Source organism: Tachyglossus aculeatus, chromosome 26 (genome assembly GCF_015852505.1).
Source record: "Tachyglossus aculeatus isolate mTacAcu1 chromosome 26, mTacAcu1.pri, whole genome shotgun sequence".
Taxonomy (NCBI): domain Eukaryota; kingdom Metazoa; phylum Chordata; class Mammalia; order Monotremata; family Tachyglossidae; genus Tachyglossus; species Tachyglossus aculeatus.
In genome coordinates, this window is record NC_052091.1 from 5,873,725 (window position 1) to 5,897,729 (window position 24,005).

The window sequence follows — 24,005 nt, forward strand, 5'->3', positions numbered from 1 at the left end:
GCCACTCTGTCTCCTGGGCCCCTCCCTCCCACGTGGCAGGGCGAGCAGGCGGAGAGCGACTGAGCGGGAAGCCGGGGGCGGGTACGGGCGCTGGTACAGGGCCTCCCCCAACTTCAGTCTCGGGTTTGAGGGATCTGATGGGGCGGGGAGGAAGAGCGGGTTATGTCTAGGACCTAGGTGTCTGGACCACTCGTCCCCCTGCCCGCCCCCGGGCTTCTCGGGGGCCCAGGTCTCCCGTGTCCCAGCCCCCACCTCTGCCTTCCGCCCTGTCCTCCTCCCTGCCCCACTCTACCCTCTTACCGTCCCTGTGCCCTCAGGAACAGCTGGGGGGCTGAGGGGAGGTGGTGCCGCTCAGCTGGCTGCACAGGATATGCCGCAAGTTGCAGAACTGCTCCTCCACCTCCTGGGAACACAACGGCCCAGAGCGGCAGGGCAACGAGGCTGGAGGGAGCCGACCCCCTGCCCGAACCCCAGGCCGGACGCGCCCGCTCTACAGCCCACTCCCAGCCTCCTGAGGTCTCCCATCTCCCCGGCTGCCCGGCCCTCACCTCCAGCTTTCGCACCGTCCCCTCCAGGTTGAGCAGTCTCTCCTGCAGCTCTTGGGCCTGGGCTGGGGTTAGGTTGGGGGGAGGCCCCCCGTCCCCCTCAGGGGGTGGCCCTGACCCATTCTCCTCCCCTGGGGCCAGGGGCAGCAGCAGCTGCTTCAATGACTGCACTGATGGACAGAGAAGAGCCCAGGGAGTTGGAGGGCGGGGGGGGGGGGGGGAGGGGGGCAGGGGGAGGGGGACAGCGGGGCACCAGGGCAGTCACCTTCACGCTGGGCAGCGGCAGCGAGTTGACCCTCGGGGCCAGGTTGGGCATAGGGCAGAAGGAGACTGACGAGCTGCTCCGGGAGGACTGTAGGGAGAGGGGTCGGCTCAGGCCTGGTCCCAAAAACCCTGTGATCATGGGCCCCCACCGACCTCCGAGCCATCCCGACTCCCTCACCGTCAGGCTGGGGGGCCTCTCTGTGGCTGCTCCCGTTCTCTGAACTGCTCAGCAGGGGCTCCCGGGAACTGAGAGAACACGAGCCTCAGAGGTGCACCCCCCGGCTCCCGCCCCCAGCGACGGGGCCTGGCCGGGGGGAAAAGGTGGGAGACAAGACCCACCTCCCCCTACCTCACTGCCGCTTCCCCCACCCATTCATTCCCACCGGCCGGCCACGAGACACGCCCTGCTTCCCATGGGGCATCCCCAGCCTTACCTATTGGGCATCGGGCGGGTCTTGGGGCGGCTGTGGTCGGCTGGAGCCAGGGAGCCGGCCGTCTCCGTGATGAGGGCACACCAGCTTGGTGGGGCGTGGGGGGTAGACAGAAGCAAAGGGGACACCACACCCTCTCTTTAAAGCCTCCTCTCGGTCCCGGGGCGCTCTGCCCAGCCAAGAACCCGCTCCCGGCCCAGATTCCATCCCCTCCCACACCCTGCCCGATCTGAAAAACCCTGCCCTCCAACCCCTTACTGCCTCCACTCTCAGCCTCTACTCCCTCCCGCTCTCCCTCTGCCCTCAGCCTCCATCCCCTCCAGCCCCATCCCCGCTCTCACTTCTTCCTCTCAGAGACGGTCTGGGCCACCAGCTCGTAGATCTGGGCCTCCTTGCCCCAGTTGAAGAGGACGTAGAAGGCCTTGTGGTCTAGAGGAGGGATGGGGATGGGCTCAGGAGGGGCCCTCCCCGCCGTGGTCCCGCCCCCGGCTCGTCCCCAGCCCCGGGCTGTACCCGTAGCCACTTCGCGGGTCATGGCGGAGGTGAGGCGCAGGACGGGCCGCAGCATGGTCTTCCCATCGGGCGTGGGCGTCAGCGTGCGGCTGTGCGACTTGAGCAGCAGCCGCTCGTCTTGACGCTGCAGCAGCAGCAGGAGGTCATCCAGCAGGAGCACGTGCACCTCTGAGGGCCGGGGGGAGGATGTGGGGACCGTGGGGACCGTGCGGAGGGGTCGGGCTCAGCTCCGCCAGGCCGCTCTGAAGCCCCCGGTCTGAGACCGCCTGAGCCCCCGAGTGGCCTCGTCCCAGTAACTCCTCAGGCCACTGCCTCTGCTTCCCCAGGTACCCCCTAACGCTGCCCTCCTGTTCCCCCACCAGCCCCCCTCGCAGCCACCCCCTCCTCCGCTGCCCCCTCGGCCCCCCGGTCCCGCCCTACTGACCTACGGCTTTGTCCCGGGTCACTCTCCAGGTCAGAGGCCCTTCGTGTACCAGCTTCTTGTGGGTGATGTCCAGGTTCTGGGAAGAAAGGGGCCAGAATGGGGGGCTGGGGAGCTGTGGGAAGAGGTCTCCTCTTCCTCTGGGCGCAGTCGGGGAGGGATGGAGGAACGTAGGATCCAAATCCCGGCAGAGCCACGGCTGGAATGGGGGGATAAGCAGGGGCCCATACCGCTGCCCCAGGGATGGGGAGGATGGGATGGGGAGAGGGACAGGGAAGACTCCAAGGACAAGGGGGCAAGTCCCCCCGGGGAGGGATGGAGTGATCCTGAAAGAGAGGTGTGAAGGGGACCATGGCAGAGGAGGTGGGAAGAGAGGGCCCAGGTGGGGTGGAGGTAGATCCAACCTTTTGCCCACTTCCTGCCTCTGGCCTGGAACGCCATTCCCTCCTCATATCTGACAATCATCCTCCCCACCTTCAAAGCCTTCCTGAAGGCACACCTTCTCCAGGAGGCCTTCCCTGACCAAGCCCTCATTTCCTCTTCTCCCACTCCCCTCTGTGTGCCCCTTGTGCTTGGATTTTCTCCCTTTATTCACCCCTCCATCAGTCCCGCAGCACTGAAGTGCATACATACTAACATCTGTCTCTGCCCCCTAGACTATAAACTTGTAGGTGGGGAGCAAACTATCAACTCTGCTATACTGTACACTCCCAAGTGCTTAGCACAGTGCCCTGCACAGAGTAAATGCTCAGTAAATACTAAGATGCAGGAAGGGCCCCTGGCTTACCTTGAATTCACTTAGCATGGGGTCACTGCTCTGCCGCAGATGGGAGAGGTCAAGTCGGCGCTGGTATTCCTTGAGGCGCTGGGGGATACGGGGGAGGTCGCCTGTGACTGCGGGCCCCTTCCTCGTTCCTCATCCTGCCCCACACCAACCCCCCTCCCTATGTCCCCAGCTCCACTGCCCAAACCCCCAGCCCAATTACCCCCCCGGGAGCCCTCACCAGCAGGTCCTCCATGTCCCGCACAGCCTGGTTGACATGTTGCAAGATGTCCCGGCAGCATTCGGCCGCCCGCTCCACCTTCCCTCGCTCCTGGGTCTCCTCTGGGGGAGGCAAATGGTCAGCTCGGCCCGCCCGCCCCCGGCCCCGGGCCGCTCCCGCGGAGGCCCCGGTGTACCGGTGTTGTGGCCGATGCTCTGCAGCAGCAGCGGATACTTGGTCAGGCGCTGCATCTCCGTGGGGATCATGTCCTTCAGCTGCAGACGCCGGCACCGTGGTTTACTCTCTGCCTCCTACGGGACGGGGACAGTCAGGGGACGGGGAGTTGAGGCCAGGCCCGCCGGTGGCCCTCAGGGACAACAGGATCGGGGCAAACGCCCGGGTCCTGATCCCGGCCCCCTCCGCCCACAGGGATGGTCCAGGCCGCCTCCCTCATGCTCCGCTCGCCTCAGATCAGGCCCCACCTCCACCGGCCCTCCCGCCCGATCTCTGGTTCCACGCCCGGCCCAGGCCCTGCCCCCGCCAGTCTTAATAATAATAATGATGGCATTTATGAGGCGCTTACTATGTGCAATGCACTGTTCTAAGCGCTGGGGAGGTTACAAGGTGATCAGGTTGTCTCACGGGGGGCTCCCAGTCTCAGTCCCCATTTTCCAGATGAGGTAACTGAGGTCCAGAGAAGCTAAGTGACTTGCCCAAAGTCACACAGCTGACAATTGGCAGACCCGGGATTTGAACCCATGACCTCTGACTCCAAAGCCCATGCTCTTTCCACTGAGCCACGCTGCTTCTCTACCCACCCAACCACCCGCGGGCCCGCAGATCTGCGCACTTCAGTCGTCATTTTGTTCTGACGACTTGACACCTGTCCACATGTTTTGTTTTGTTGTCTGTCTCCCCCTTCCAGACTGTGAGCCTGCTGCTGGGTAGGGACCGGCTCTATATGTTGCCGACCTGTACTTCCCAAGCGCTTAGTACAGTGCTCTGTGCACAGTAAGCGCTCAATAAATACGATTGAATGAATGAATCTCCCTCCCTCGTCCTCGGCTCTGGCCCCGGCCCCCGCCGGTCCTCACCTGCACGAACGCACAGAACCTGGGCTCCTTCCTCTGCTTGGCTTTCAGCTGCTCCAGGGCGAACGACTGCCGGCTGCAGAAGCGGGAGGAGATCTTCTGGAACCACGCGCCCTCGGGATGGTCAAACTGGGGGAGACAGTCCAGAGAAGCAGCGTGGCTTAGTGGAAAGAGCCCGGGCTTGGGAGTAGGAGGTTGTGGGTTCTAATCCCGGCTCCGCCACTTGTGAGCTGGGTGACTTTGGGTGAGCCACTTCACTTGTCGGGGCCTCAGTTACCTCGTCTGTAAAATGGGGATTAAGACGGTGAGCCCTCACGTGGGATAACCTGATAACCCCGTATCTACTCCAGTGCTTAGAACGGTGCTTGGCACATAGTAAGCGCTGAACAAATACCATCATTATTACTATTAGAAGGGGCGCTGGGGTCTGCGGGGAAGGGGCTCCACGGGCCAGATGGGCACACGGGGTCGGGGGCTACGTGAGGAGAAGGATACTGGGCAGGGACAGAAGGGAAACAGGGGACACTGGCAGGTTGGTCTCTCTAGACAGTATGCACACTGTGGGCAGGGAATGTGTCTGTTCTATTCTTATAGTGTACTCTCCCAAGTGCTTAGTACAGTACTCTGCACACAGTAAAGGCTCAATAAATATGACTGACTGAAGTCAGACGGCCCCAGGAGGGGAGGGAGAAGAGAGGGAGTTCTAATTAATAACTGTGGCATTTGTTAAGCTCTTATTGTGTGCCAAGCACTGTACTAAACACTGGGGGGAATACAAACAAATCAGGTTGGGCACAATCCCTGTCCCACATTAGGCTTACAGTCTTAATCCCCATTTTTACAGGTGAGGTAACTGAGGCACAGATAATAAGAATACTGGTATTTGTTAAGCGCTTACTATGTGCCAGGCACTGTACCCACGTGGGGCCCGCAGTCTCGCTCCCCATTTTACGGATGAGGTAACTGAGGCCCAGAGAAGAGAACTGACATGCCCAAGGTCACACAGCAGACAAGTGGCAGAGCCAGGATTGGAATCCATGAGGGAGGGGAGAAAGAGGTATCGGGGGCTTCAACCACAACAGGGGTCCGAGCCTCACCGTGGCCAGCAGCACGTCCCCGACCTCCTCGATGAGATGCCCGCTTTCCTGCCGCAGCTTCATTAGTTTCTCCAGGAACTGGGCTGCAGGAGTTGGGGAGGGGTCGGTGGCCCCAGGGCCCCGTGAGCGGATCCCGCCCGCTGCCCCAGCCCAGGGGCCCCTCCCTCCGTCCCGCCGCTGCCTGGGGAACGCTCACAGTGCAACTCGATCAGCTCGTCCAGGCTGGGGAAAATGTTCTGCAGCTCTTCCGGGAGGAAGAAATTGCCCGCCGCCATGGGCTGGAAGAACAGGTCGTGGAGAACGCGCAGCATCCGGACGTGGGCCGCCTCCGTCACCAGCAGCTCTGCAGGGGCATACAGGGGCTTGGTGGCGGGGCGACCCGAAATCCAGGGCACACACACACACACATAGGGAATTGAGCAGGGTGGGGCAGGGGCAGAGAAATGCACTGGAAATCTGGAGTGCACACGCAGAAATTAGGGGGGCAGGGTACATAAGCAGGTGTTTCGCGGGGCATCAAAAATCTGGGGGGCAAACACATGGATTGGGTGGGTGGGGCAGAAACCCAGGGTACGTACACTCTAGTCTGTAAGCATGCTATGGGCAAGAAATGTGGCTGTTTCCTGTTACATTATACTCTCCCAAGTACTTAGTACAGTGCTTTGCACATAGTAAGTGCTCAATCAATATGACTGACTACACAGGAATAATAATAATAATAATAATTATGGTAGCTGTTATGCTTTTACTACGTGCCAGGCACTGTACTAAGCGCTGAGGTGGACATAAGCAAATTGGGTTTGGACACAGTCCCTGTCCCGCACAGAGCTCACAGTCTTAATCCCCATTTTACAGACGAGGTAACTGAGGCACAGAGAAGTGAGGTGACTTGCCCAAGGCCACACAGCAGACAAGTGGTAGAACCGGGATTAGAACTCATGACCTTCTAACTCCCAGGCCCGTGCTCTATCCACCCTGCCACGCCGCTTCCCAATTCCCGGGGGCAGGGCGGGGGAGCAAAAACCCAGGGTGCACATGCAGGGACTTTGGGGGACATCGAAAACCCAGGGTGCTCAGGAAGGGATTGGAGAGGGGTGCACAGGGAGGGACTTGGGAATGAGGGCGGAGGGACTCACCGCTGATGACCTCCTGCCGCTTCACTTGGTCCTTCCGCATCTTCGCCAGCACCTCCAGGGGCACAAGCTCCCGCCAACCTGGGGGCTCCTCCGGCTCCACCTCCAACGCCCCCCGGCCCGGCTCCCCCTCCTCGCCCGGCTCCGGGCTGTGGACAAGCAGCGGTCAGAGGCTGTCCTCGTGCACCTCCGCCGCTCCGAAGTCTTGGACCCAGGACCCCCGCCCTCCAACTCTGCCCCTGCCCAGACCTTGGTGCCCCCTGCCCTCAGCTGGCAGACCCAATAGGCCCTGCCCTCCCCAGGTGCAGCCCCCTCCCAGGTTCCTTGGCACAGGCTCCACGCTCCCCTCCCCAAACTCCCCGCTCTGGGCCGTGCCCGCCGCGGGGAAGGGCATCGCCAGGGGCAGACGAATGCAGAGACGTACGTGGGGCGCTGGGCAGGGCCCAGGGCGGCGGTGGCCGAACTGGGGTCCATGTCGACATCGCTGCGGGACCGGCCCCCCCCCCCGGCCCTTGGTCCCCTGGCTTCCCCGTGAGGGTCGCCGCAGATCGTTCACCCGCAGGCTCTCGGACCGGCCCAGCCTCCCCGGCAGCTTGGGGCCCCGGCCCAAAACGGGGACGGACGGGAGGACTGGGCTGGGGCGGGGGACGGAGGGACGGAGGGACCGGCAGACAGGACGGAAACCGAGGGGTCCGGGGCCGGATACCAAGGGGGAGCCGGGGGGACGGAGACAGGGGACAGGACAGAGATCGGGGGTGGAAACGTGCAACAGGGAGAGAAAAAAGAGAGAGTGTTAAATCGAGGGGGGGGGCAGCTCAGGAGGAAAGGGGGGTGAGGGGTGCGGGGAGGAGGGGACAGGGAAGGAAGGGGATGGTGGGAGGAGCGACGACAGAGGGAGAAGGGGTCAGTGGAGGAGGATGGGGCCCTGGATAATAATAATAATAATAATAATGTCGGTATTTAAGCGCTTACTATGTGCAAAGCACTGTTCTAAGCGCTGGGGTAGATACAAGGGAATCAGGTTGTCCCACGTGGGGCTCATGGTCTTCATCCCCATTTTACAGATGACGTAACTGAGGCTCAGAGAAGTTAAGTGACTTGCCCAAGGTCACACAGCAGACATATGGCGGAGCCGGGATTCGAACCCATGACCTCTGACTCCAAAAGCCAGGGCTCTTTCCACTGAGCCACGCTGCTGGTCAGCTGGGGGTGCAGCAGTCCGGCTGGAGAGCCTGGGTGGGATGGGGGGCAGGAGTAGGGGAAGGAAGAGGGCCTGAAGGGCTCTGGGAAGAAAGGCTGTCACCCTGGGGGGGGGCAGGGGTCGGGATGAGAGCCCGGGGTTCTGGGAGAAAAGGCTTTCGACCTCCGGAGGGGCTGGGGCCGGGCCGGGAACATGGGCAGTCTGGGAGAGAGGCTGTTGCCCTGAGGAGGGGCAGGGGCTGGGGGTTCCTCAGAGGACAGGAAAACAGATACTTAGCTGTGAAAGCAAGGAGCCCCCAGGAGTGTGGCTGGGGGAGCAGTCCTGGGGGCAGGGAGTGGTGGGGAGGAAGGGGGAGCACCCCTCCAGGCCTAGGCACCCACCTCTTCCACCTTCTGGGGAGAGAGCAGGCACAGGGTCAGAGGTCACCCATGCCTCCCACGGTCCCCTTGGCCCCCAAGCAGCAGCACGAGGACGGGCTGGGGGCAACCAAGCCCCCTCTCCTGAGGGGGTGAGCCCCCGGGGGTGGCACAGAGCAGGACAAGGCCTGGGGCGGCACTAAGCGGGGCAGGGCCTGGGGCGGCACAGACAGGGCAGGGCCGGGTCTGGGGCCCCAGGCAGGGAGCATGGCGGGGGCACACACAGGCTCGGGGAAGTGGAAGGGAAACAGGGAAAACGAGGATTTGAGAGGGAATGGGGATGGGAGGAAAGGAGAGGGGTAGGGGATGTCACGAGATGAGAGGGATAGGGGATGGGAAGAGAGGCGAGGGATGGGGGAGGAAAGGAGAGGAGGGTGAAGAGGAAATGGGAAAAATGAGTTAAGGAAGAGAGGAAAAGAGGACAGGAACCGGGGGAGTTGGGGACGGGGGGCGAGAGGAAGGGTAAGAGGGGCAGCAGGAGGCTGGATATGGCAGCAGACGGGCAGTTGGCAGCAGCGAGGCCTCTTCCCCGCAACAAAGCCCCTTCCCAGGAACAACAAGCCACTGGTCCTGCGGCCAGCACCCCCTCCACCCAGTACAACCACGTTCCCCCAGCATCTCTCCTCCTCCTCCTCCTACTGTGGCTTCACCGACCTCAGACCCGGGACCCCGCTCGAACCTCAAGCCCCAGTCCCAGCAACCGCGGCCCCGGCCGGCCCCCACCCCACCTCTCGGTGTCAGCTCCTTCGTCATCGTCGGTGGTGGCGGCGGTGATCTCCGCGATCCTGGAGGGCTCGGAACTGGAGAGGCCCCGGAGCAGCGAGTCGGCCGTATCCACGGGAACGTCGGTGCCTGAGCGCGGTGGGGGAAGAGGTGGGGGTCTGAGAGGGATCGTTCCCCACAGCCGTCCCCCAGGCTCCCCACCCCCAGGCTCCCCACAGCCCCCACCCCCAGGCCCAGTCTCACCGGGCTCCCTGTCAGCGCCGTCACTGGGAGGTGGGTGGACGGTGACTCCGGGGGGGGTCCTGGCCGGGCGACCCCGCCCCTCTGTCCCGGGGAGGGGCCCCATGGCTAATCTTCCTCTCAAGGTTTCCGGGCTTCTCACCTGGGTGTGGGGGAAGAGCCAACTGGGACCCAGGTGTCCTGCCCCCAGTCAGCACAGCGGAGACCACCTGACTGGTGATGGGGAGGATTGGGCAGCCCGTGTGCCGAGTCCCACGTGCCCGTGACCTTGGAGAACAATTAGACCCGTGTGACTCGGAGCCCTGGTCCCCTCGGGCCAGGCCTGCCCAAACCCCCAGGCCCAACCTGCCTCCCCTCAGCCGGGTCGGATCTCCAAACCCGGGTCCGAGGAGGCACCCCACTCCTGGCGGGACCCAAGGGTCCTGGCACCCAGCCGGGGATCGATCTTACCTTCGGTATCGAGTTTGGAGTGCCGGGGCTCTGGACCTGGAACGGTACATTGGAGGCTGCAGACGGGTAGGGACAAAGCCGGGGAGGGCACGGGGTTGGGGAGGGAGGGCGGGCACGGGGCCGGGGTGGGCACAGCGTTGGGAGGGAAGGGGTGGGGCCCAGAGCCGGGGAGCAGCAGGGGCTTGGAGGACTCACCCGGGTTGTCGGTCCGGTTCCAGCGCGCAGGGTCCAGGATGCTGCTCAGACCCTTCTTAGTCTTGGGGGGGTCGTCTGACTTCCGGTTCCCCGAGATCTGGGGGGAGGCGGGCACGGTGGCATCCGGGTCCCCCGACCCATCCCTGCTCCCATTCCCCGGGAGGGTTGGAATGGTCCGAGAGGCGGGGTGAGCAGGAGGACGAGGGGAGAAGTGGCAATGCTGGGGAGGGGTCAGCAGGGGCAGGGGTGGGGCCCGGCAGGGCCGAGCCCGTCTCCCCACCTTCTTGCGGAAGAAGTTCCCCCTCGGCTTCTTGTCGCTGGTTTTTGTCCGCACCCCGAGGTGTCGCATGTACAGATTGACAGCACTGAAAATGGCCGTACTGGGCAGCAGCGGCGGGCGGGGGGAGAAAGGAGGGGAGTGTGGGTGAGCCCCCGTCTCCCCTGGACCAGAGCCCCAAGTTTCAGGCTCCCGGCTTCCCCTGACCCTTTTCCGGGGTACACACCTTCACCCCCAAAGCCACTTCCTGTTTTTGTGCAGAGGAGGGGCAGAAAAAGGGACCGGAACCCAGCTCTTTCTCCTCCCCCGCCTGCCCCCAGCTCCCAGGACCCAGGAATCCCCTCCCTCAGCCTCCCATCACTAAATCCCTGGGCAGACCTCTCTCAGCGTCACTCACTTCTTCTCATCGTCGCTGTTGTTGGAGCTGTGGAGGGAAGGCAGGAGATGTGGGGTGGGGAGGGTGGGGAGGATGTGAGGCTGTGTGCGGCTCAGGTCACACAGCCAACTGTCTGCCTGAGGGAAAAGTTGCAGAGAAGGCTCTTGCGCCTAAGGAGAGGAGCAGGAGTCCGGGTGGGAGGCTAATGGCAAGGAGAGGGGAAGACGGGGTGAAGAAAGGCAGGGGCAGAGGAGAGTGATCGCCTACCAGGGACAGGGCAGAAAGGGCACAGGGGTGGAGTTAGAGAGGGGTGAAGGAAGGCAGGGGCAAGGACTGCCTACCAGGGAGGGGCAGAGAGGGGAAAGAATAGGGAAGAAAGGCTGGGGCACAGGAGAGGGACTGTCCACCACGGAGGGACGAAGAGGGTTGGGGAGAAAGGTGACGGAAGACCAGGACAGAAGAGAGGTATGGTCCAACAAAGAGGGGCAGAGAGGGGATGGGAGTGGGGAAGAGAGGTGACGGAAGACTGGGACGGAGGAGAGAGATCACCCATCAGGGAAGGGCAGGGAAGGCTGGGGCAGAGGAGAGGGATGGTCCACCAGGGACACATGGAGAGGGGATGGGTGAGGTGTTAAAGAGGGGTGAATAATAATAACGATTTTTACTAAGTGCTTACTCTGTGGCAGGCGCTGTATTAAGAGCTGGGGTGGTGAAGGAAGGCTGGGGTAGAGGAGAGGGATCGCCCACAAGGGAGGGGCGGAGAGGCTGACTGCAAGGGGAGCCGGGGAAAGCCGGGTGAAAGCTGCCCCCGTCTGTCCGTCCATCCGTCCGACCATCCAACCACCCCTGCCCCACCCTGCTGGTCCTTACTGTATCTCCTCCAACTGAGTCAGGAGAGACTCGGCATATGAGCGCTCCAGGGCCTCCAGCTTGGAGGGGTCCCGACCCTCCTTGGTTTCCAGCTGAATGAGTTCCCGCTCCCCGGGGGTCATCCCCATCAGCCGCTTGGAGCAGAAGTCCTGCAGCTGACTATTCACCATGGGCTGCAGGTTTTGCACCACATCCTGCAAAATGTGCCGCTGCTGCTCCTCGGTCAACATGTCCGGCCGGGTCCTGTCTGCGATAGGTGGGGGCCGGGCGGGGGAAGGAAGGAAGGGGTGACACACAGGGAATCGGGGGTCACACACCCTCCCTGCCCCCGGCCCGGCCGCTCCAAGCTGGGGTGGCCGAGGGAACTATAGCTCCCATCAGCCTCTGAGGGTGGCGGGTTCCGGTCCCCAACTCCGTCTAGGGGTCGGAGTTGGGCCGGGCAACCTGAGGGCTGATGGAAGCTCTGGTCCCTGAGATGACTCAGGAAAGAGACAGAGAAGAAAGAGCTCCTACAGTAAGAGAGAGCAGGAATGCAACGAGGCCAGGGTGATGGGGCTGCCTCACTGCCCTGCCTTCAGGACGCCATGGAAACTTCCAGGAAGCCCCCCTGCCATCCTCCCTAGGCTCCCCTTACCGAGTTCGAAGGACACCGATGAGGGAACTGGAACCCGCAAAACCTGCCCAAAGGAGAAGATGAGTAAGAGAGGAGGAGAAGGCTCTCCCAGCCCAGGGGGACAGGGGTAGCAGGAGAGAGGCCTCTTCCCCTACTACGGGATGGGCAGCAAAGAAGAAAGCTCTCCCCAGCCCCTCTTTATCCCCTCCAAGCCAGGGGAAGGAGCAGCAGAGGAGAAGGCCCACCCCTCCCAGACCAGGGAGTGGCAAAGGAGAAAGTTCTCCCCCAACCAGGAGATGGGGCAGCGGAGAAGAAGGCTCTCCCGCCATCCTGGGGGTGGGGTGGCAAACAAAGTTCTCCCCAAACTTGGGGAGGGTGGGCAGAGGTGAAGGCTCTCCCTGCTCTAGGGGATGAGGCAGCAGAGGAGAAGGCTCTCAATCCCCCCTCCAATGGTCCAGGGGATGGTGTGACAGAGGAGAAGGCCTGTCTCTCCCCAAAACCCAAGTCCAGGGGGTGAAACAGCAGAAGAGAAGGCTCCCTCCTAATCCAGGGGGTTGCGGAGGCAGAGGAGAAGGCTCTCCCCTCCCTGTCTGGGGGAAGGGGTGGCGGGAGGAGAGGTGGAGAGGAGAAGGGGGTGAGGGGAAGGGCTCACGGAAGACTTCTCCAGGAAGGTGTGGTAGAAATCCAGGAAGGCTTTCTTAAACTCCTTGGATCCTAGGCTGGCCAGGATGTCGGCATGAAGGCAGCACAGCTGAAGAGGTGGAGAAGAAACCGTGTCCCCCGGGGTCTCCTCCGCGGCCCAGCTCCGGAAACTCCCCAGATCAGATCCCAGATCCCCTTCCTCTTCGCCACCACCCCCTCGAGCTTGGTGGTGAACCCTCCATGCCCGCTCCCACCTCTCACGGTCCTCACCAGGTACCCGGGGTCGAACTGTAGCACCACATGGAGCACTAGAGCCATGAGGTGGGCAGGCCTCCGCTTCACCAGGTCCAGGTTCTGGAAATGGCTTTTTTGCTCCTCGGGGTTCTGAGGGTGGAGGGGTGGGGAGAGAGGTTGCCCCTCAGCCACCTCTACGGTAGCCCTGAGGCAAGGAGGAGGCCCTGGTGGGAAGCCAAGGTGGTAAAGAGGCCACTGTGGTGGCGGGGCAGGCTGGGTGGGAAGGGGGCCCGGCCTTCAGGAGCTTCCAGGCCTCGTTGCTAGGCAGACCTGCCGCCCAGAAACCAGAAGCCCGAGGGGCCTCCCTGGGGCAGGGGAGGCGGGGTTCCCGATTCCAGGCTGGGGGAGCGTGGGGCGTGGCCCCCAACAGACTCACCGTGTCCAGCTCGTTCTCGAAATCCTCATCCTCGGCTCCGATGATGCTGGGGCCGGCCATGGTGGGGGCCTGTGGGGGCAGAGCTTCCGTCGACGGTGTTCGTCCCTCAGCTCTCCCCAGCCCCACGGCCCCTCCCTGTCTCATCGGCGTCAGAGCCAGGGTTCCCGCTCCCACCCTCCAACCTACCCTGGCACGTCCTGCCCCCACTGACCCTCCGCAAAATATCAATACCCCCCACCGCCATCCCGGCCTAGTTTCTCTCCCACCAGACACCGCCCCGACCCCCTTCCTCCCTCCCTCCCGGTCCTCCCCAATCACTCACCCCTCTGGCAGGCTCGTCTGCCTCCATAAGCCCGGTGCCACAGGGCTCTCAGGGGGGACCCCACAGGGGCAGGAAAGCTGAGGAGAGAAAGACATAGTAAGCCCTCCTTTCCTCCGGATCCGAGCCCAGAAACCCCGGGCCCCTCCCCCGTCGCCGGCCCCCAGGAGCGGAGTCTCTTCCCCCGGGGGGGCTGGAGCTGGGCCAGGAGGCCCAGGCATCAGGGTTACTCAGACATTCCTGGCCCAGGTGGTGGGGCCGCCCTGTGAGCAAACACCGTCTCTCCCCGCCCCCCTGCTGCAGTGCCAGTCAATGGGGCCTCTGTCCCTCCCCACAAAAAGGCCCTTCAGAGGAGGAAGAGCCGAGCCAAAGGGGAAAGCCAGGGCTGGAGGTAGAGGGGTGTGGAGGAGGTGCGAAGCCTGCTGGGGGGAGAAGGAGGGGTGGCAGGACCCCTGAGCTCAGGGAGTCCAGCCATGCCAATCCACAGGCCGGGAGTCCAATGCCCAGAGGGTGGGGGTCTCAAGGTGAGCTCCAACCTCAGCCAAGACTGGGACCCACTGCAGGAAATTGTGTTCCCCACAAGACCCACTTCCTGTCACAGGAAGTCACATGGGCCCACAAATCATCCAACCCCCGGGGAGTCCTGTCCCCCCCGCCGGCTTCTGCCCGGCTCGGCACCCTCGGCCTCGCCCCGCTCACACCCCACCCAGCCGGCTCCGGGTCACTGCTTTCTTCCGGCACTAAGGTGTGCCGCGCTCCCCCACCCCGGCTCCCCATCCCATCCTGGGCCCCACCCCCAGCCCCCGTGCCCTTCCCCAAACACTGGGGGCCAGAGGCCTGCCTTCAGGTTCAACGCTCCATGCCTCCCCTCTTCAGCCTTGGCCTCGACCCATTAACAAGTGTGACTTGTTAGACTGTGAGCCCACTGTTGGGTAGGGACTGTCTCTATATGTTGCCAATCTGTACTTCCCAAGCGCTTAGTACAGTGCTCTGCACATAGTAAGCGCTCAATAAATGCGATTGATGATGACTACTCAGAGGCATCGATCACAGGGTCTTAGGTGACCACAGGCACAGTCTTCTGGGAGAGCAGGGGGCTGAACCCTGGGCAGGCAGGAGGTATGGAACGGGAAAGAGAAGAGCCAGGCCGGGGGAGGTGGGTGGGGGCAGCTTGTGGCTGGCGGGATTCAGGCTCAGAGTCTCCTATCTCACGAGATGGGGTTGGCGGGGCGGGGGGTAAACAGACGGGAAATATCCGAGGAGGGAGGAAGAGGAGGACAAGGAGAGGGGAACAGAGAGGGAGAGCGCGCTGATTATCAGTACTGTGCGCAGAGCGCTGTACTAAGCACTTGGGAGAGTATGATATAATCATGAACAGACACATTCCCTGCTCACAGGGAACTTAAGAGTCTAGAGGAGGAGACAGACGGCAATATAAATAAATGACAGATATGGACATGAGTGGCTGTGGGACTGGGAGGGAGGATGAATAAAGGGAGCAAGTCAGGGCTGTGCGGAAGGGAGTGGGAGAAGAGGAAAGGAGAGCTTAGTCAGGGAAGACCTCGTGGAGGAGATGTGCCTTCGGCGTGGCTTTTCTTGGCCTCAGCCTGGGCGGGGAGTGTCTGAGTTAAAAAGAACAAAATCTGGGCCTGGCCCAGAACACCAGAAGCCAGTCTGCCAGTCCCTTGCTCCTCAACCCTTGCTTTTCTCCATCCCTCCTTGCAGGAGGAGAGAGCCTTCTCCTCTGCCACCCTCAGCTTGGGGAGCACCAAATCCCACTCCCTTCACTCTCTCCCCTCCACCCTGGCTTGATTTCCAGAAAAGGGAGCCTTCTGGTCCCCAACCCCTTCTCCTTCAGATGCAACAGCTTTCTTCCCTGCAACCCTGTTCCTTGTGGGGGTGATGCTGCCTTAATAACAAAATGATAATAATAATAATTATTGTCATTTGTTAAGCACTTACTCTACGCCAAGCACAGTGCTAAATGCTGGAGTAGATAGAAGATCATCAGATTGGACACAGTTCCTGTCTCACATAAAGCTCAAAGTCTCAGAGGAAAGGAGCACAGGTATTTTATCCCCATTTTACAGATGAGGACCTGAGGCAAAGGGAAGTCCTTTGCCCTAGATTCCAACGGCAGACCAGTGGTAGAGCTGGGATTAGAACCCAGGCTGGCTCCCAACCCTGTGCTCTTTCCATTAGGCCACACTACTCCTTAGTCTACTCCCGGCTCTGCCAGTTGCCTGCTGTGTGGCCTAGGCAAGTCACTTCGCTTCTCTTGTGCCTTGGCTTCCTCATCCGTAAAACGGGGATTTGACACCTGTTCTCCCTCCCCCTTGGTCCCTGTCCCACATGGGACTCACAATCCACGTCCGACCTGATTAACTTGTACCCACCCCAGCGCTTAGAGACATAGTAAGTGCCTAACAAATACAATAATAATAATACTAACCCCTTCTTCTGGGAATTGTGAGTCTTTTCTTTTACACCCTCCACCATTCCCTCTTCCTTCTCCCTCCCCCTGGAAACCCCCCGCCTTCTAGCCTGAGAGCCCGTTGTGGGCAGGGACTGTCTCTCTTTGTTGCTGAACTATACTTTCCAAGCGCTTAGTACAGTGCTCTGCACACAGTAAGCCTTCAATAAATACGACTGAATGAATAAATGAGTAGCTTTTTTCCCAGCAGTCTCTCTCTTTGTAACTGAAAAACTTCTTGCCCACGACCCCATTCTGTGCCACGCTAATTTCCTCCCTCGTCACAGATGGGTAATAGTAACGGAGAGGTTCTCTAGTTTCCGCCTCCCTGTAAGCGGAAGTGATCCGCAGGGGCCTTCATCAGGGGACTCGCCAGCTACAGGGTTCTTCTCTGGGGTCTATGGAGGACTGAGTCCACTTTGGGTTAATCGGGAAGGCCTAAAGGGATCTCGAGAAGGGATTAATGGAAAGGCAGGGGGGAGGAGCTGGGAAGGGTCTCTAAAGGAGATTCCACTAAAATTCCACTAGACCGTAAGATCCTTGAAGGCAGGCATCCTGTCTACCAATTCCATTGTACTGTGTTCTGCACACAGCAAGTGCTCATCTCCACAGTATTTACGTACTTGTCCGTAACTGACTTTAACGCCGCTCTCCCCTTCTAGACTGAAAGGTCCTTGTGGGCAGGGACCACGTCTACCAACTCTGTTCTATTGTAGTCTCCCAAGCGCTTAGTACACTGCTTTGCACATAATCAGCACTCAGTAAATATCGTTGGTTGGAACCCATACGACTGATTGAATGATTGTTGGCTCTACAGGGAAAGTCAGAAACATCTCCATTCATTCATTGGTTTTTATTGAGTGTTTACTGTGTGCAGAGCGCTGTACAAAGCAGGAGCCAGGGATTCTACTGGGGAAGTAAGGAATTCTAATGGAGGGCCGTGGGATTCTGGCCTGCGGGCAGGGAATGTGCCTACCAACTCCTTTATATTGTCGTACTTAACTCTCCTAAGCGCTTTGTACAATGCTCTGCACACAATAAGCACTCAATAAATACCACTGATTGATTCTAATGGAGGAGGGCATGACTCAGTGGAAAGAGCCCGGGCTTTGGAGTCAGGGGCCATGGGTTCGAATCCCGGCTCTGCCAATTGTCAGCTGTGTGACTTTGGGCATGTCACTTAACTTCTCTGGGCCTCAGTTCCCTCATCTGTAAAATGGGGATTAAGACTGTGAGCCCCCCCATGGGACAACCTGATCTCCTTGTAACCTCCCCTACCGCTTAGAATCAATCAATCAATCGTATTCATTGAGAGCTTACTGTGTGCAGAGCACTGTACTAAGCGCTTGGGAAGTACAAGCTGGCAACATATAGAGACAGTCCCTACCCAACAGTGGACTCCCAGTCTAAAAGAACAGTGCCTTGCACATACTGAGAGCTCACCTCCTCCAGGAGGCCTTCCTAGACTGAGCCCCTTCCTTCCTCTCCCCCTCGTTCCCCCTCCATCCCCCCCATCTTACCTCCTTCCCTTCCCCACAGCACCTGTATATACATATATGTTTGTACATATTTATTACTCTATTTATTTATTTATTTATCTTACTTGTACATATCTATTCTATTTATTTTATTTTGTTAGTACGTTTGGTTTTGTTCTCTGTCTCCCCCTTCTAGACTGTGAGCCCGCTGTTGGGTAGGGACCGTCTCTATGTGTTGCTGACTTGTACTTCCCAAGCGCTGAGTCCAGTGCTCTGCACACAGTAAGCGCTCAATAAATACGATTGATCCCACCTCCCCCACATGTCTGCTGTGTGACCTTGGGCGAGTCACTTCACTTCTCTGTGCCTCAGCTCCCTCATCTGTAAAATGGGGATTAAGACTGTGAGCCCCACATGGGACAACCTCATCTCCTTGTGTTCCCCCCAGCGCTTAGAACAGTGCTTTGCACATAGTAAGCGCTTAACAAATACCAACATCATTATTATTATTATTGATTGATTAATAAATGCCATCATTATCAAGCGCTTAGTACAACAGTGCTCTGCATCATCATCATCAATCGTATTTATTGAGCGCTTACCATGTGCAGAGCACTGTACTAAGCGCTTGGGAAGTACAAATTGGCAACATATAGAGACAGTCCCTACCCAACAGTGGGCTCACAGTCTAAAAGAGTGGGCTCACAGTCTAAAAGTGACTCTGCATACAGTACGCGCTCAATAAATACGATTGATTGATTAATAAATGCCATCATTATCAAGCGCTTAGTATACTGCTCTGCACACAGTAAGCGCTCAATAAACGCGACTGAATCATCATCATCAATCGTATTTACTGAGCGCTTACTATGTGCAGAGCACTGTACTAGGCGCTTGGGAAGTACACATTGGCAACATATAGAGACAGTCCCTACCCAACAGTGGGCTCACAGTCTAAAAGGGGGAGACAGCGAACAAAACTGAATGAATGAATATGAGTGAATGATTGAATGAATGAATAAGGGGATGGGGTGAGAGCGCTTTAGGGGGAGCTGAGGTTCAGGGGATAAGGGGCCTCTGTTGCAAAGGCGTCTGGGAAAGGAACTGGGGTGTCAGAGAGGGGTGTGAGGGGGCTGCAAAGGGCGGCTGGGGTCTCTTGGGGGGCTGGATGGGGGGTCCCCTCACCTGGTCCGGGCCGAGAGCCTCCACAGCCACCGCCAGGACCGGTAATCTCCTCTCCACTGCGCCCGACAACTGGCCAAAGGCCTCCCAACCCCAGCCCCAGGGCCGCTCTACCCACCCCTAGCCCCCAGCTCGACTGCTCCCCCAGGCCCCAGTCCGCCGCTCGGCCAACTTCCGGCCCACCGCCCCTCGCCCTCCATGGGGACGCTCCGCCCCGCCCGGAGGACCGCCGGCGCCTCGCCTCGACTGCTCCCTGTCACTGCGGCCCGGCCCAGCCCCGACGCCTGGGCGGGCGAGTGGGCGGGCGAGTGGGAGGGCGCCCGGGCTTCCTCCTCCATATAATCATCATCATCATCATCATCAATCGTACTTATTGAGCGCTTACTGTGTGCACAGCACTGTACTAAGCGCTTGGGAAGTACAAATTGGCAACATATAGAGACAGTCCCTACCCAACAGTGCGCTCACAGTCTAAAAGGGGGAGACAGAGAAAATAATGATGGCATTTGTCATCAATCATCATCATCAATCGTATTTATTGAGCGCTTACTGTGTGCAGGGCACTGTACTAAGCGCTTGGGAAGTACAAGTTGGCAACATCTAGAGACAGTCCCGACCCAACAGTGGGCTCACAGTCTAAAAGGGGGGAGACAGAGAACAAAACCAAACATACTAACAAAATAAAATAAATAGAATGGATATGTACAAGTAAAACATCAATCATCATCATCAATCGTATTTATTGAGCGCTTACTGTGGGCAGGGCACTGTACTAAGCGCTTGGGAAGTACAAGTTAGCAACATATAGAGACGGTCCCTACCCAACAGTGGGCTCACAGTCTAAAAGGCGGAAGCACTGTTCTAAGCACTGGGGGGGGATACAATGTGATCAAGTTGTCCCACGTGGGGCTCACAGTCTTAATCCCCATTTTTACAGATGAGGTAACTGAGGCTCGGAGAAGTGAAGTGACTTGCCCAAGGTCACACAGCAGACTTGTGGTGGAGCCGGAATTCAAACCCATGACCTCTGACTCCAAAGCCCGGGCTCTTTCAACTGAGCCACTCTGCTTATAATCATGATTCTATATGTTGCCAACTTGTCCTTCCCAAGCGCTTAGTACAGTGCTCTGCACACAGCAAGCGGTCAATAAATACGATTGATTGATTGATTGACTGATGACAGTATTTGTTAATAATAATAATAATGATGGCATTTATTAAGCGCTTACTATGTGCAAAGCACTGTTCTAAGCACTGGGGAGGTTACAAGGTGATCAGCTTGTCCCACGGGGGGGCTCACAGTCTTAATCCCCATTTTACAGATGAGGGAACTGAGGCACAGAGAAGTGAAGTGACTTGCCCAAAGTCACACAGCTGACAATTGGCGGAGCCGGGGTTTGAACCCATGATCTCTGACTCCAAAGCCCGGGCTTTTTTCCACTGAGCCACACTGCGCTTACTAGGGGCCAAGCACTGTTCTAAGCGCGGGGGCGGATACAGGCTAATCCGGTTGTCCCACGCGGGGTAACGGAGACACAGAGAAGTGAAGTGACTCGTCCAAAGTCACCCGGCTGACAAGTGGCAGAGCCAGGATTAGAATCCACGACCTCTGACTCCCAAGGCCGGGCTCTTTCCACTGAGCCACGCTGCTTCTTGTAATAATAATGGCACTGATTAAGCGCTTACTATGTGCCAAGCACTGTTCTAAGCGCTGGGGAGGTTACAAGGAGATCAGGTTGTCTCACGGGGGGGCTCACAGTCTTCATCCCCATTTTACAGATGAGGGAACTGAGGCACAGAGAAGTCCCAAGGGGGGCTCACAGTCTTCATCCCCATTTTACAGATGAGGTAACTGAGGCACGGAGAAGTTAAAGTTAAGGTTAGAGAAGCAGCGTGGCTCAGTGGAAAAGAGAACGGGCTTTGGAGTCATGGGTCATGGGTTCAAATCCCACGGCCACTTGTCAGCTGTGTGACTTTGGGCAAGTCATTTACCTTCTCTGAGCCTCAGTTCCCTCATCTGTAATATAGGGATGAAGACTGTGAGCCCCACGGGGGTCAACCTGATCACCTTGTAACCTCCCTTGCGCTTAAAACAGTGCTTTGCACACAGTAAACACTTAATAAATGCCATTATTATTATTATTAAAGTGATTTGCCCAAAGTGACAGCTGACAAGTGGCGGAGCCGGGATTAGAATCCACGACCTCTGACTCCGAAGCTCAGACTCTTTCCACTGAGCCACGCTGCTTCTCATGATCTGTATCTCATGATCTTCTCTGATTTCTATTATCGCCCCTCTTTTATATTGCGTCCACGCTGCCTTGCCCGCTGCCCGCTCCTCCCCTGGAGGTGCCACCTCCTGACAGGGAGGCTTCTGGTTGGCGCCTCACGCTCCTCTACCAGCCTTCGACCCCTGCAGCCCCCCACCCCCTCTCACCAGGGTGCAAGAGCCTTCTCCCCACAATAATAATGGCATTTATTAAGCGCTTAGTAGGTGCCAAGCACTGTTCTAAGCGCTGGGGGGACACACACACAAGGTAATCAGGTTGTCCCACGTGGGGCTCCCAGTCTTAATCTCCATTTTACAGATGAAGTAACTGAGGCACGGCAAAGAGAAGCGACTTGCCCAAAGTCACACAGCTGACAAGGGGCAGGGCCGGGATTAGAACCCACGACCTCTGACTCCCAAACCCGGGCTCTTTCCACTGAGCCACGCTGCTTCCCTAAAGCTCCTCGGGGTGCAACAAATTCTCCCCCGCAGCTCCTCTCCGGGGATGCAAAAACGCCCATGGCTTCTGTCCCTGGGGTGCAACAGCATCTTTCCCAAAGCTCCTCCCCCGAGATGCAACAACTTTTCCCTCGCATCTCCTGTTCCTGGGGGGCAACAGCTTCTCCCCCACGGCTCCTCTCCTGGGGTGCAACTGTTTCTCCCCCGCATCAGAAGCAGCGTGGCTTGGGAGTCAGAGGTCGTGGGTTCGAATCCCGACTCCGCCACTTGTCGGCTGTGTGACCTTGGGCAAGCCGCTTCACTTCTCTGGGCCTCAGTTACCCCATCTGGAAAATGGGGATTGTTACTGTGAGCCCCACGTGGGACAACCTGATCACCTTGTATCCCCCCAGCGCTTTGAACAGTGCTTTGCATCATCATCATCAATCGTATTTATTGAGCGCTTACTATGTGCAGAGCACTGTACTAAGCGCTTGGGAAGTACAAATTGGCAACATATAGAGACAGTCCCTACCCAACAGTGGGCTCACAGTCTAAAAGGGGGAGCACATAGTAAGCGCTTAACAAATGCCATCATTGTTATTATTATTATTATCTCCTGTCTCTGGGAGATGCCATTAACGATAACAAATGCCATTATCATTATTATTATTATTATTCTGGGGTGCAACAGCTTCTCCCTCGCATCTCCTGTCTTTGGGGTGCAACAACTTCTCCCCCACAGCTCCTCTCCTGGGGTACAACTGCTCCCCCGCATCTCCTGTCTTTGGGGGTGCAAAAACTTCTCCACCCCAGCTCCTCTCTTGGGGTGCACCCACTTTTCCCCCGCATCTCCTATCTCTGGGGTGCCACAACCTCCCCCCCAGCACCTCCTGTCCCGGGGGTGCCACAACCTCTCTCCCTCATCCCTTGTCCCCGAGGTGCAAGAGCCTCTTCCTGAATGCAGCTGACAGGGAAGTGAGGGAGGAAAAAGGGGGAAGGAATCGCCCAAAACCCGGAAACCCGGACCCGGCCTAGAGAGGGCCAGGGGCTGGGCCGGACCCTTGGAGAGAGGGTGGGAAGGAGGGAGGGAAAGAGGTGAGGGTGGGAATGGGGGGAATACCTGGTCTCTCGGGGCCGGGAGAGTCCCAGGAGGTCACGGGAGGTCACCAGGGTCTCGGGGGGGCGCAGAATTCCCGCTGTCCCGGCTCCGGTTTGCAGGCTGCAACAGGGCAGGAAGTTGGGGCGTTTTTCCGGAGACCGGGCCCCTCCTCCACCCCCTCCCCGCTTCCTGCCCTGTCGGGGAGAGGGACACCCCCTTCTTGCTCCGCCCTCCCTCTTTTAAGTTCCTTCTTCTTTCCCTTTCTCTCCTTCCACCATATACTTGTCTCTGTTTTGTAGCTCTGCCTCTGGCTATTTCCGTGTGTGTGGGTCTCTTTCGCTCTTCGCTTATTTTATTTCTTTATTTTACTTGTACATATCCATTCTGTTTATTTTATTTTGTTAATACGTTTGGTTTTGTTCTCTGTCTCCCCCTTCTAGACTGTGAGCCCACTGTTGGGTAGGGACCGTCTCTAGATGTTGCCAACTTGGACTTCCCAAGCGCTTAGTACAGTGCTCTGCACACAGTAAGCGCTCAATAAATACGATTGATTGATTGATTCTCTTGGGTCAGTTTCTCTGTTTCTCCTTTTATCTCTGTTTCTTCCTCGCTGTCTCTGCTCCCTCTCTCAGTCTCTGTCTGTCTCCCCGGGGTCAGGAGACGGCTGATTTCAGCCCCCCCTACCACAAAGCATCCTTCCCTCCCCCTTTCAGCCCCCACCAAGGCCCCTTCCGAGTTCCCAGAGACATGTCCCGTTCTCACTCTCCATCTCCCTTCCGATCAATCAATCCATCAGTTGTATTTATTGAGTGCTTACTGCGTGCATAGTACTGTACTGTGTGCCTGGGAGAGCCCAATACAACGGAGTTGCATTGTAGAAAGGCAGTTTGGTCGAATGGATAGGGCCTGGGCCTGGAAATTGGAAGAGCCTGGGTCCTAATTCTGGCTCTGTCTGCTGTGTGACCTTGGGCACGTTACTGCACTACTCTGGGCCTCAGTTCCCTCATCTGTAAAATGGGGAACAAGGCTGTGAGCCCCATGTGGGACACTGTTTCCAGCCTGCTTAGCTTGCATCTATCCCAGTGCTTAGTAAAGCACTGTGTGTGTGTGTGTGTGTGTGTCTCTCTTTCTCTCTTCTCTTGGGTCGGTTTCTCAGTTTATGTCTGTCTCCGGCTCCTTTTATCTCTGTTTCTTCCTCGCTGTCTCTGCTCCCTCTCTGAGTCTCGGTCTGTTTCCCCGGGATCAGGAGACGTCTAATTTCAGCTCCCTCTACCACAGAGCATCCTTCCCTCCCCCAAGTACTCCCCAAGTACTCCCCCAAGTACAAAGTTGCCAACTACTCCCCAAGTACTCCCCCAGTACTGCCCAACTACTCCTCCAAGTACAAGGTTGCCAACTTGTACTTCCCAAGCGCTTAGTACAGTGCTCTGCACACAGTAAGCGCTCAATAAATACGATTGAATGAATGAATGAATAAAGTGCCTGGCAGAGTAAGCGCTTAACAAATACCTTTCTTTTTTTAAAAAAAGGGTTGATAGACATATCCCCTGCCCACAATGAGCTTACAGTCTAGGTAGAGTCTACAGTCTACAA

General features: G+C 58.4%; 1 protein-coding gene across 1 annotated transcript; it reads right to left on the reverse strand.

Annotated features, from left to right (window-relative positions):
- Positions 1 to 42: 42 nt before the first annotated feature.
- ARHGEF1 (Rho guanine nucleotide exchange factor 1) lies at positions 43 to 22,527 on the reverse strand. The gene is given in 33 exon segments (XM_038766973.1): positions 43 to 134; positions 301 to 403; positions 549 to 715; positions 811 to 897; positions 988 to 1,055; positions 1,244 to 1,327; positions 1,582 to 1,669; positions 1,754 to 1,921; positions 2,178 to 2,253; positions 2,962 to 3,039; positions 3,179 to 3,279; positions 3,354 to 3,468; positions 4,252 to 4,377; positions 5,346 to 5,428; positions 5,542 to 5,688; positions 6,482 to 6,627; positions 6,903 to 6,982; positions 6,984 to 7,113; positions 8,060 to 8,071; positions 8,824 to 8,947; positions 9,062 to 9,222; positions 9,268 to 9,325; positions 9,509 to 9,544; positions 9,704 to 9,800; positions 9,984 to 10,083; positions 10,378 to 10,404; positions 11,227 to 11,473; positions 11,861 to 11,903; positions 12,492 to 12,590; positions 12,752 to 12,865; positions 13,152 to 13,220; positions 13,474 to 13,550; positions 22,434 to 22,527. Coding segments are annotated over 31 exon segments (3,048 nt in total). The 5' UTR covers positions 13,501 to 13,550; positions 22,434 to 22,527; the 3' UTR covers positions 43 to 134; positions 301 to 313.
- Between the last annotated feature and the right edge of the window lie 1,478 nt (positions 22,528 to 24,005).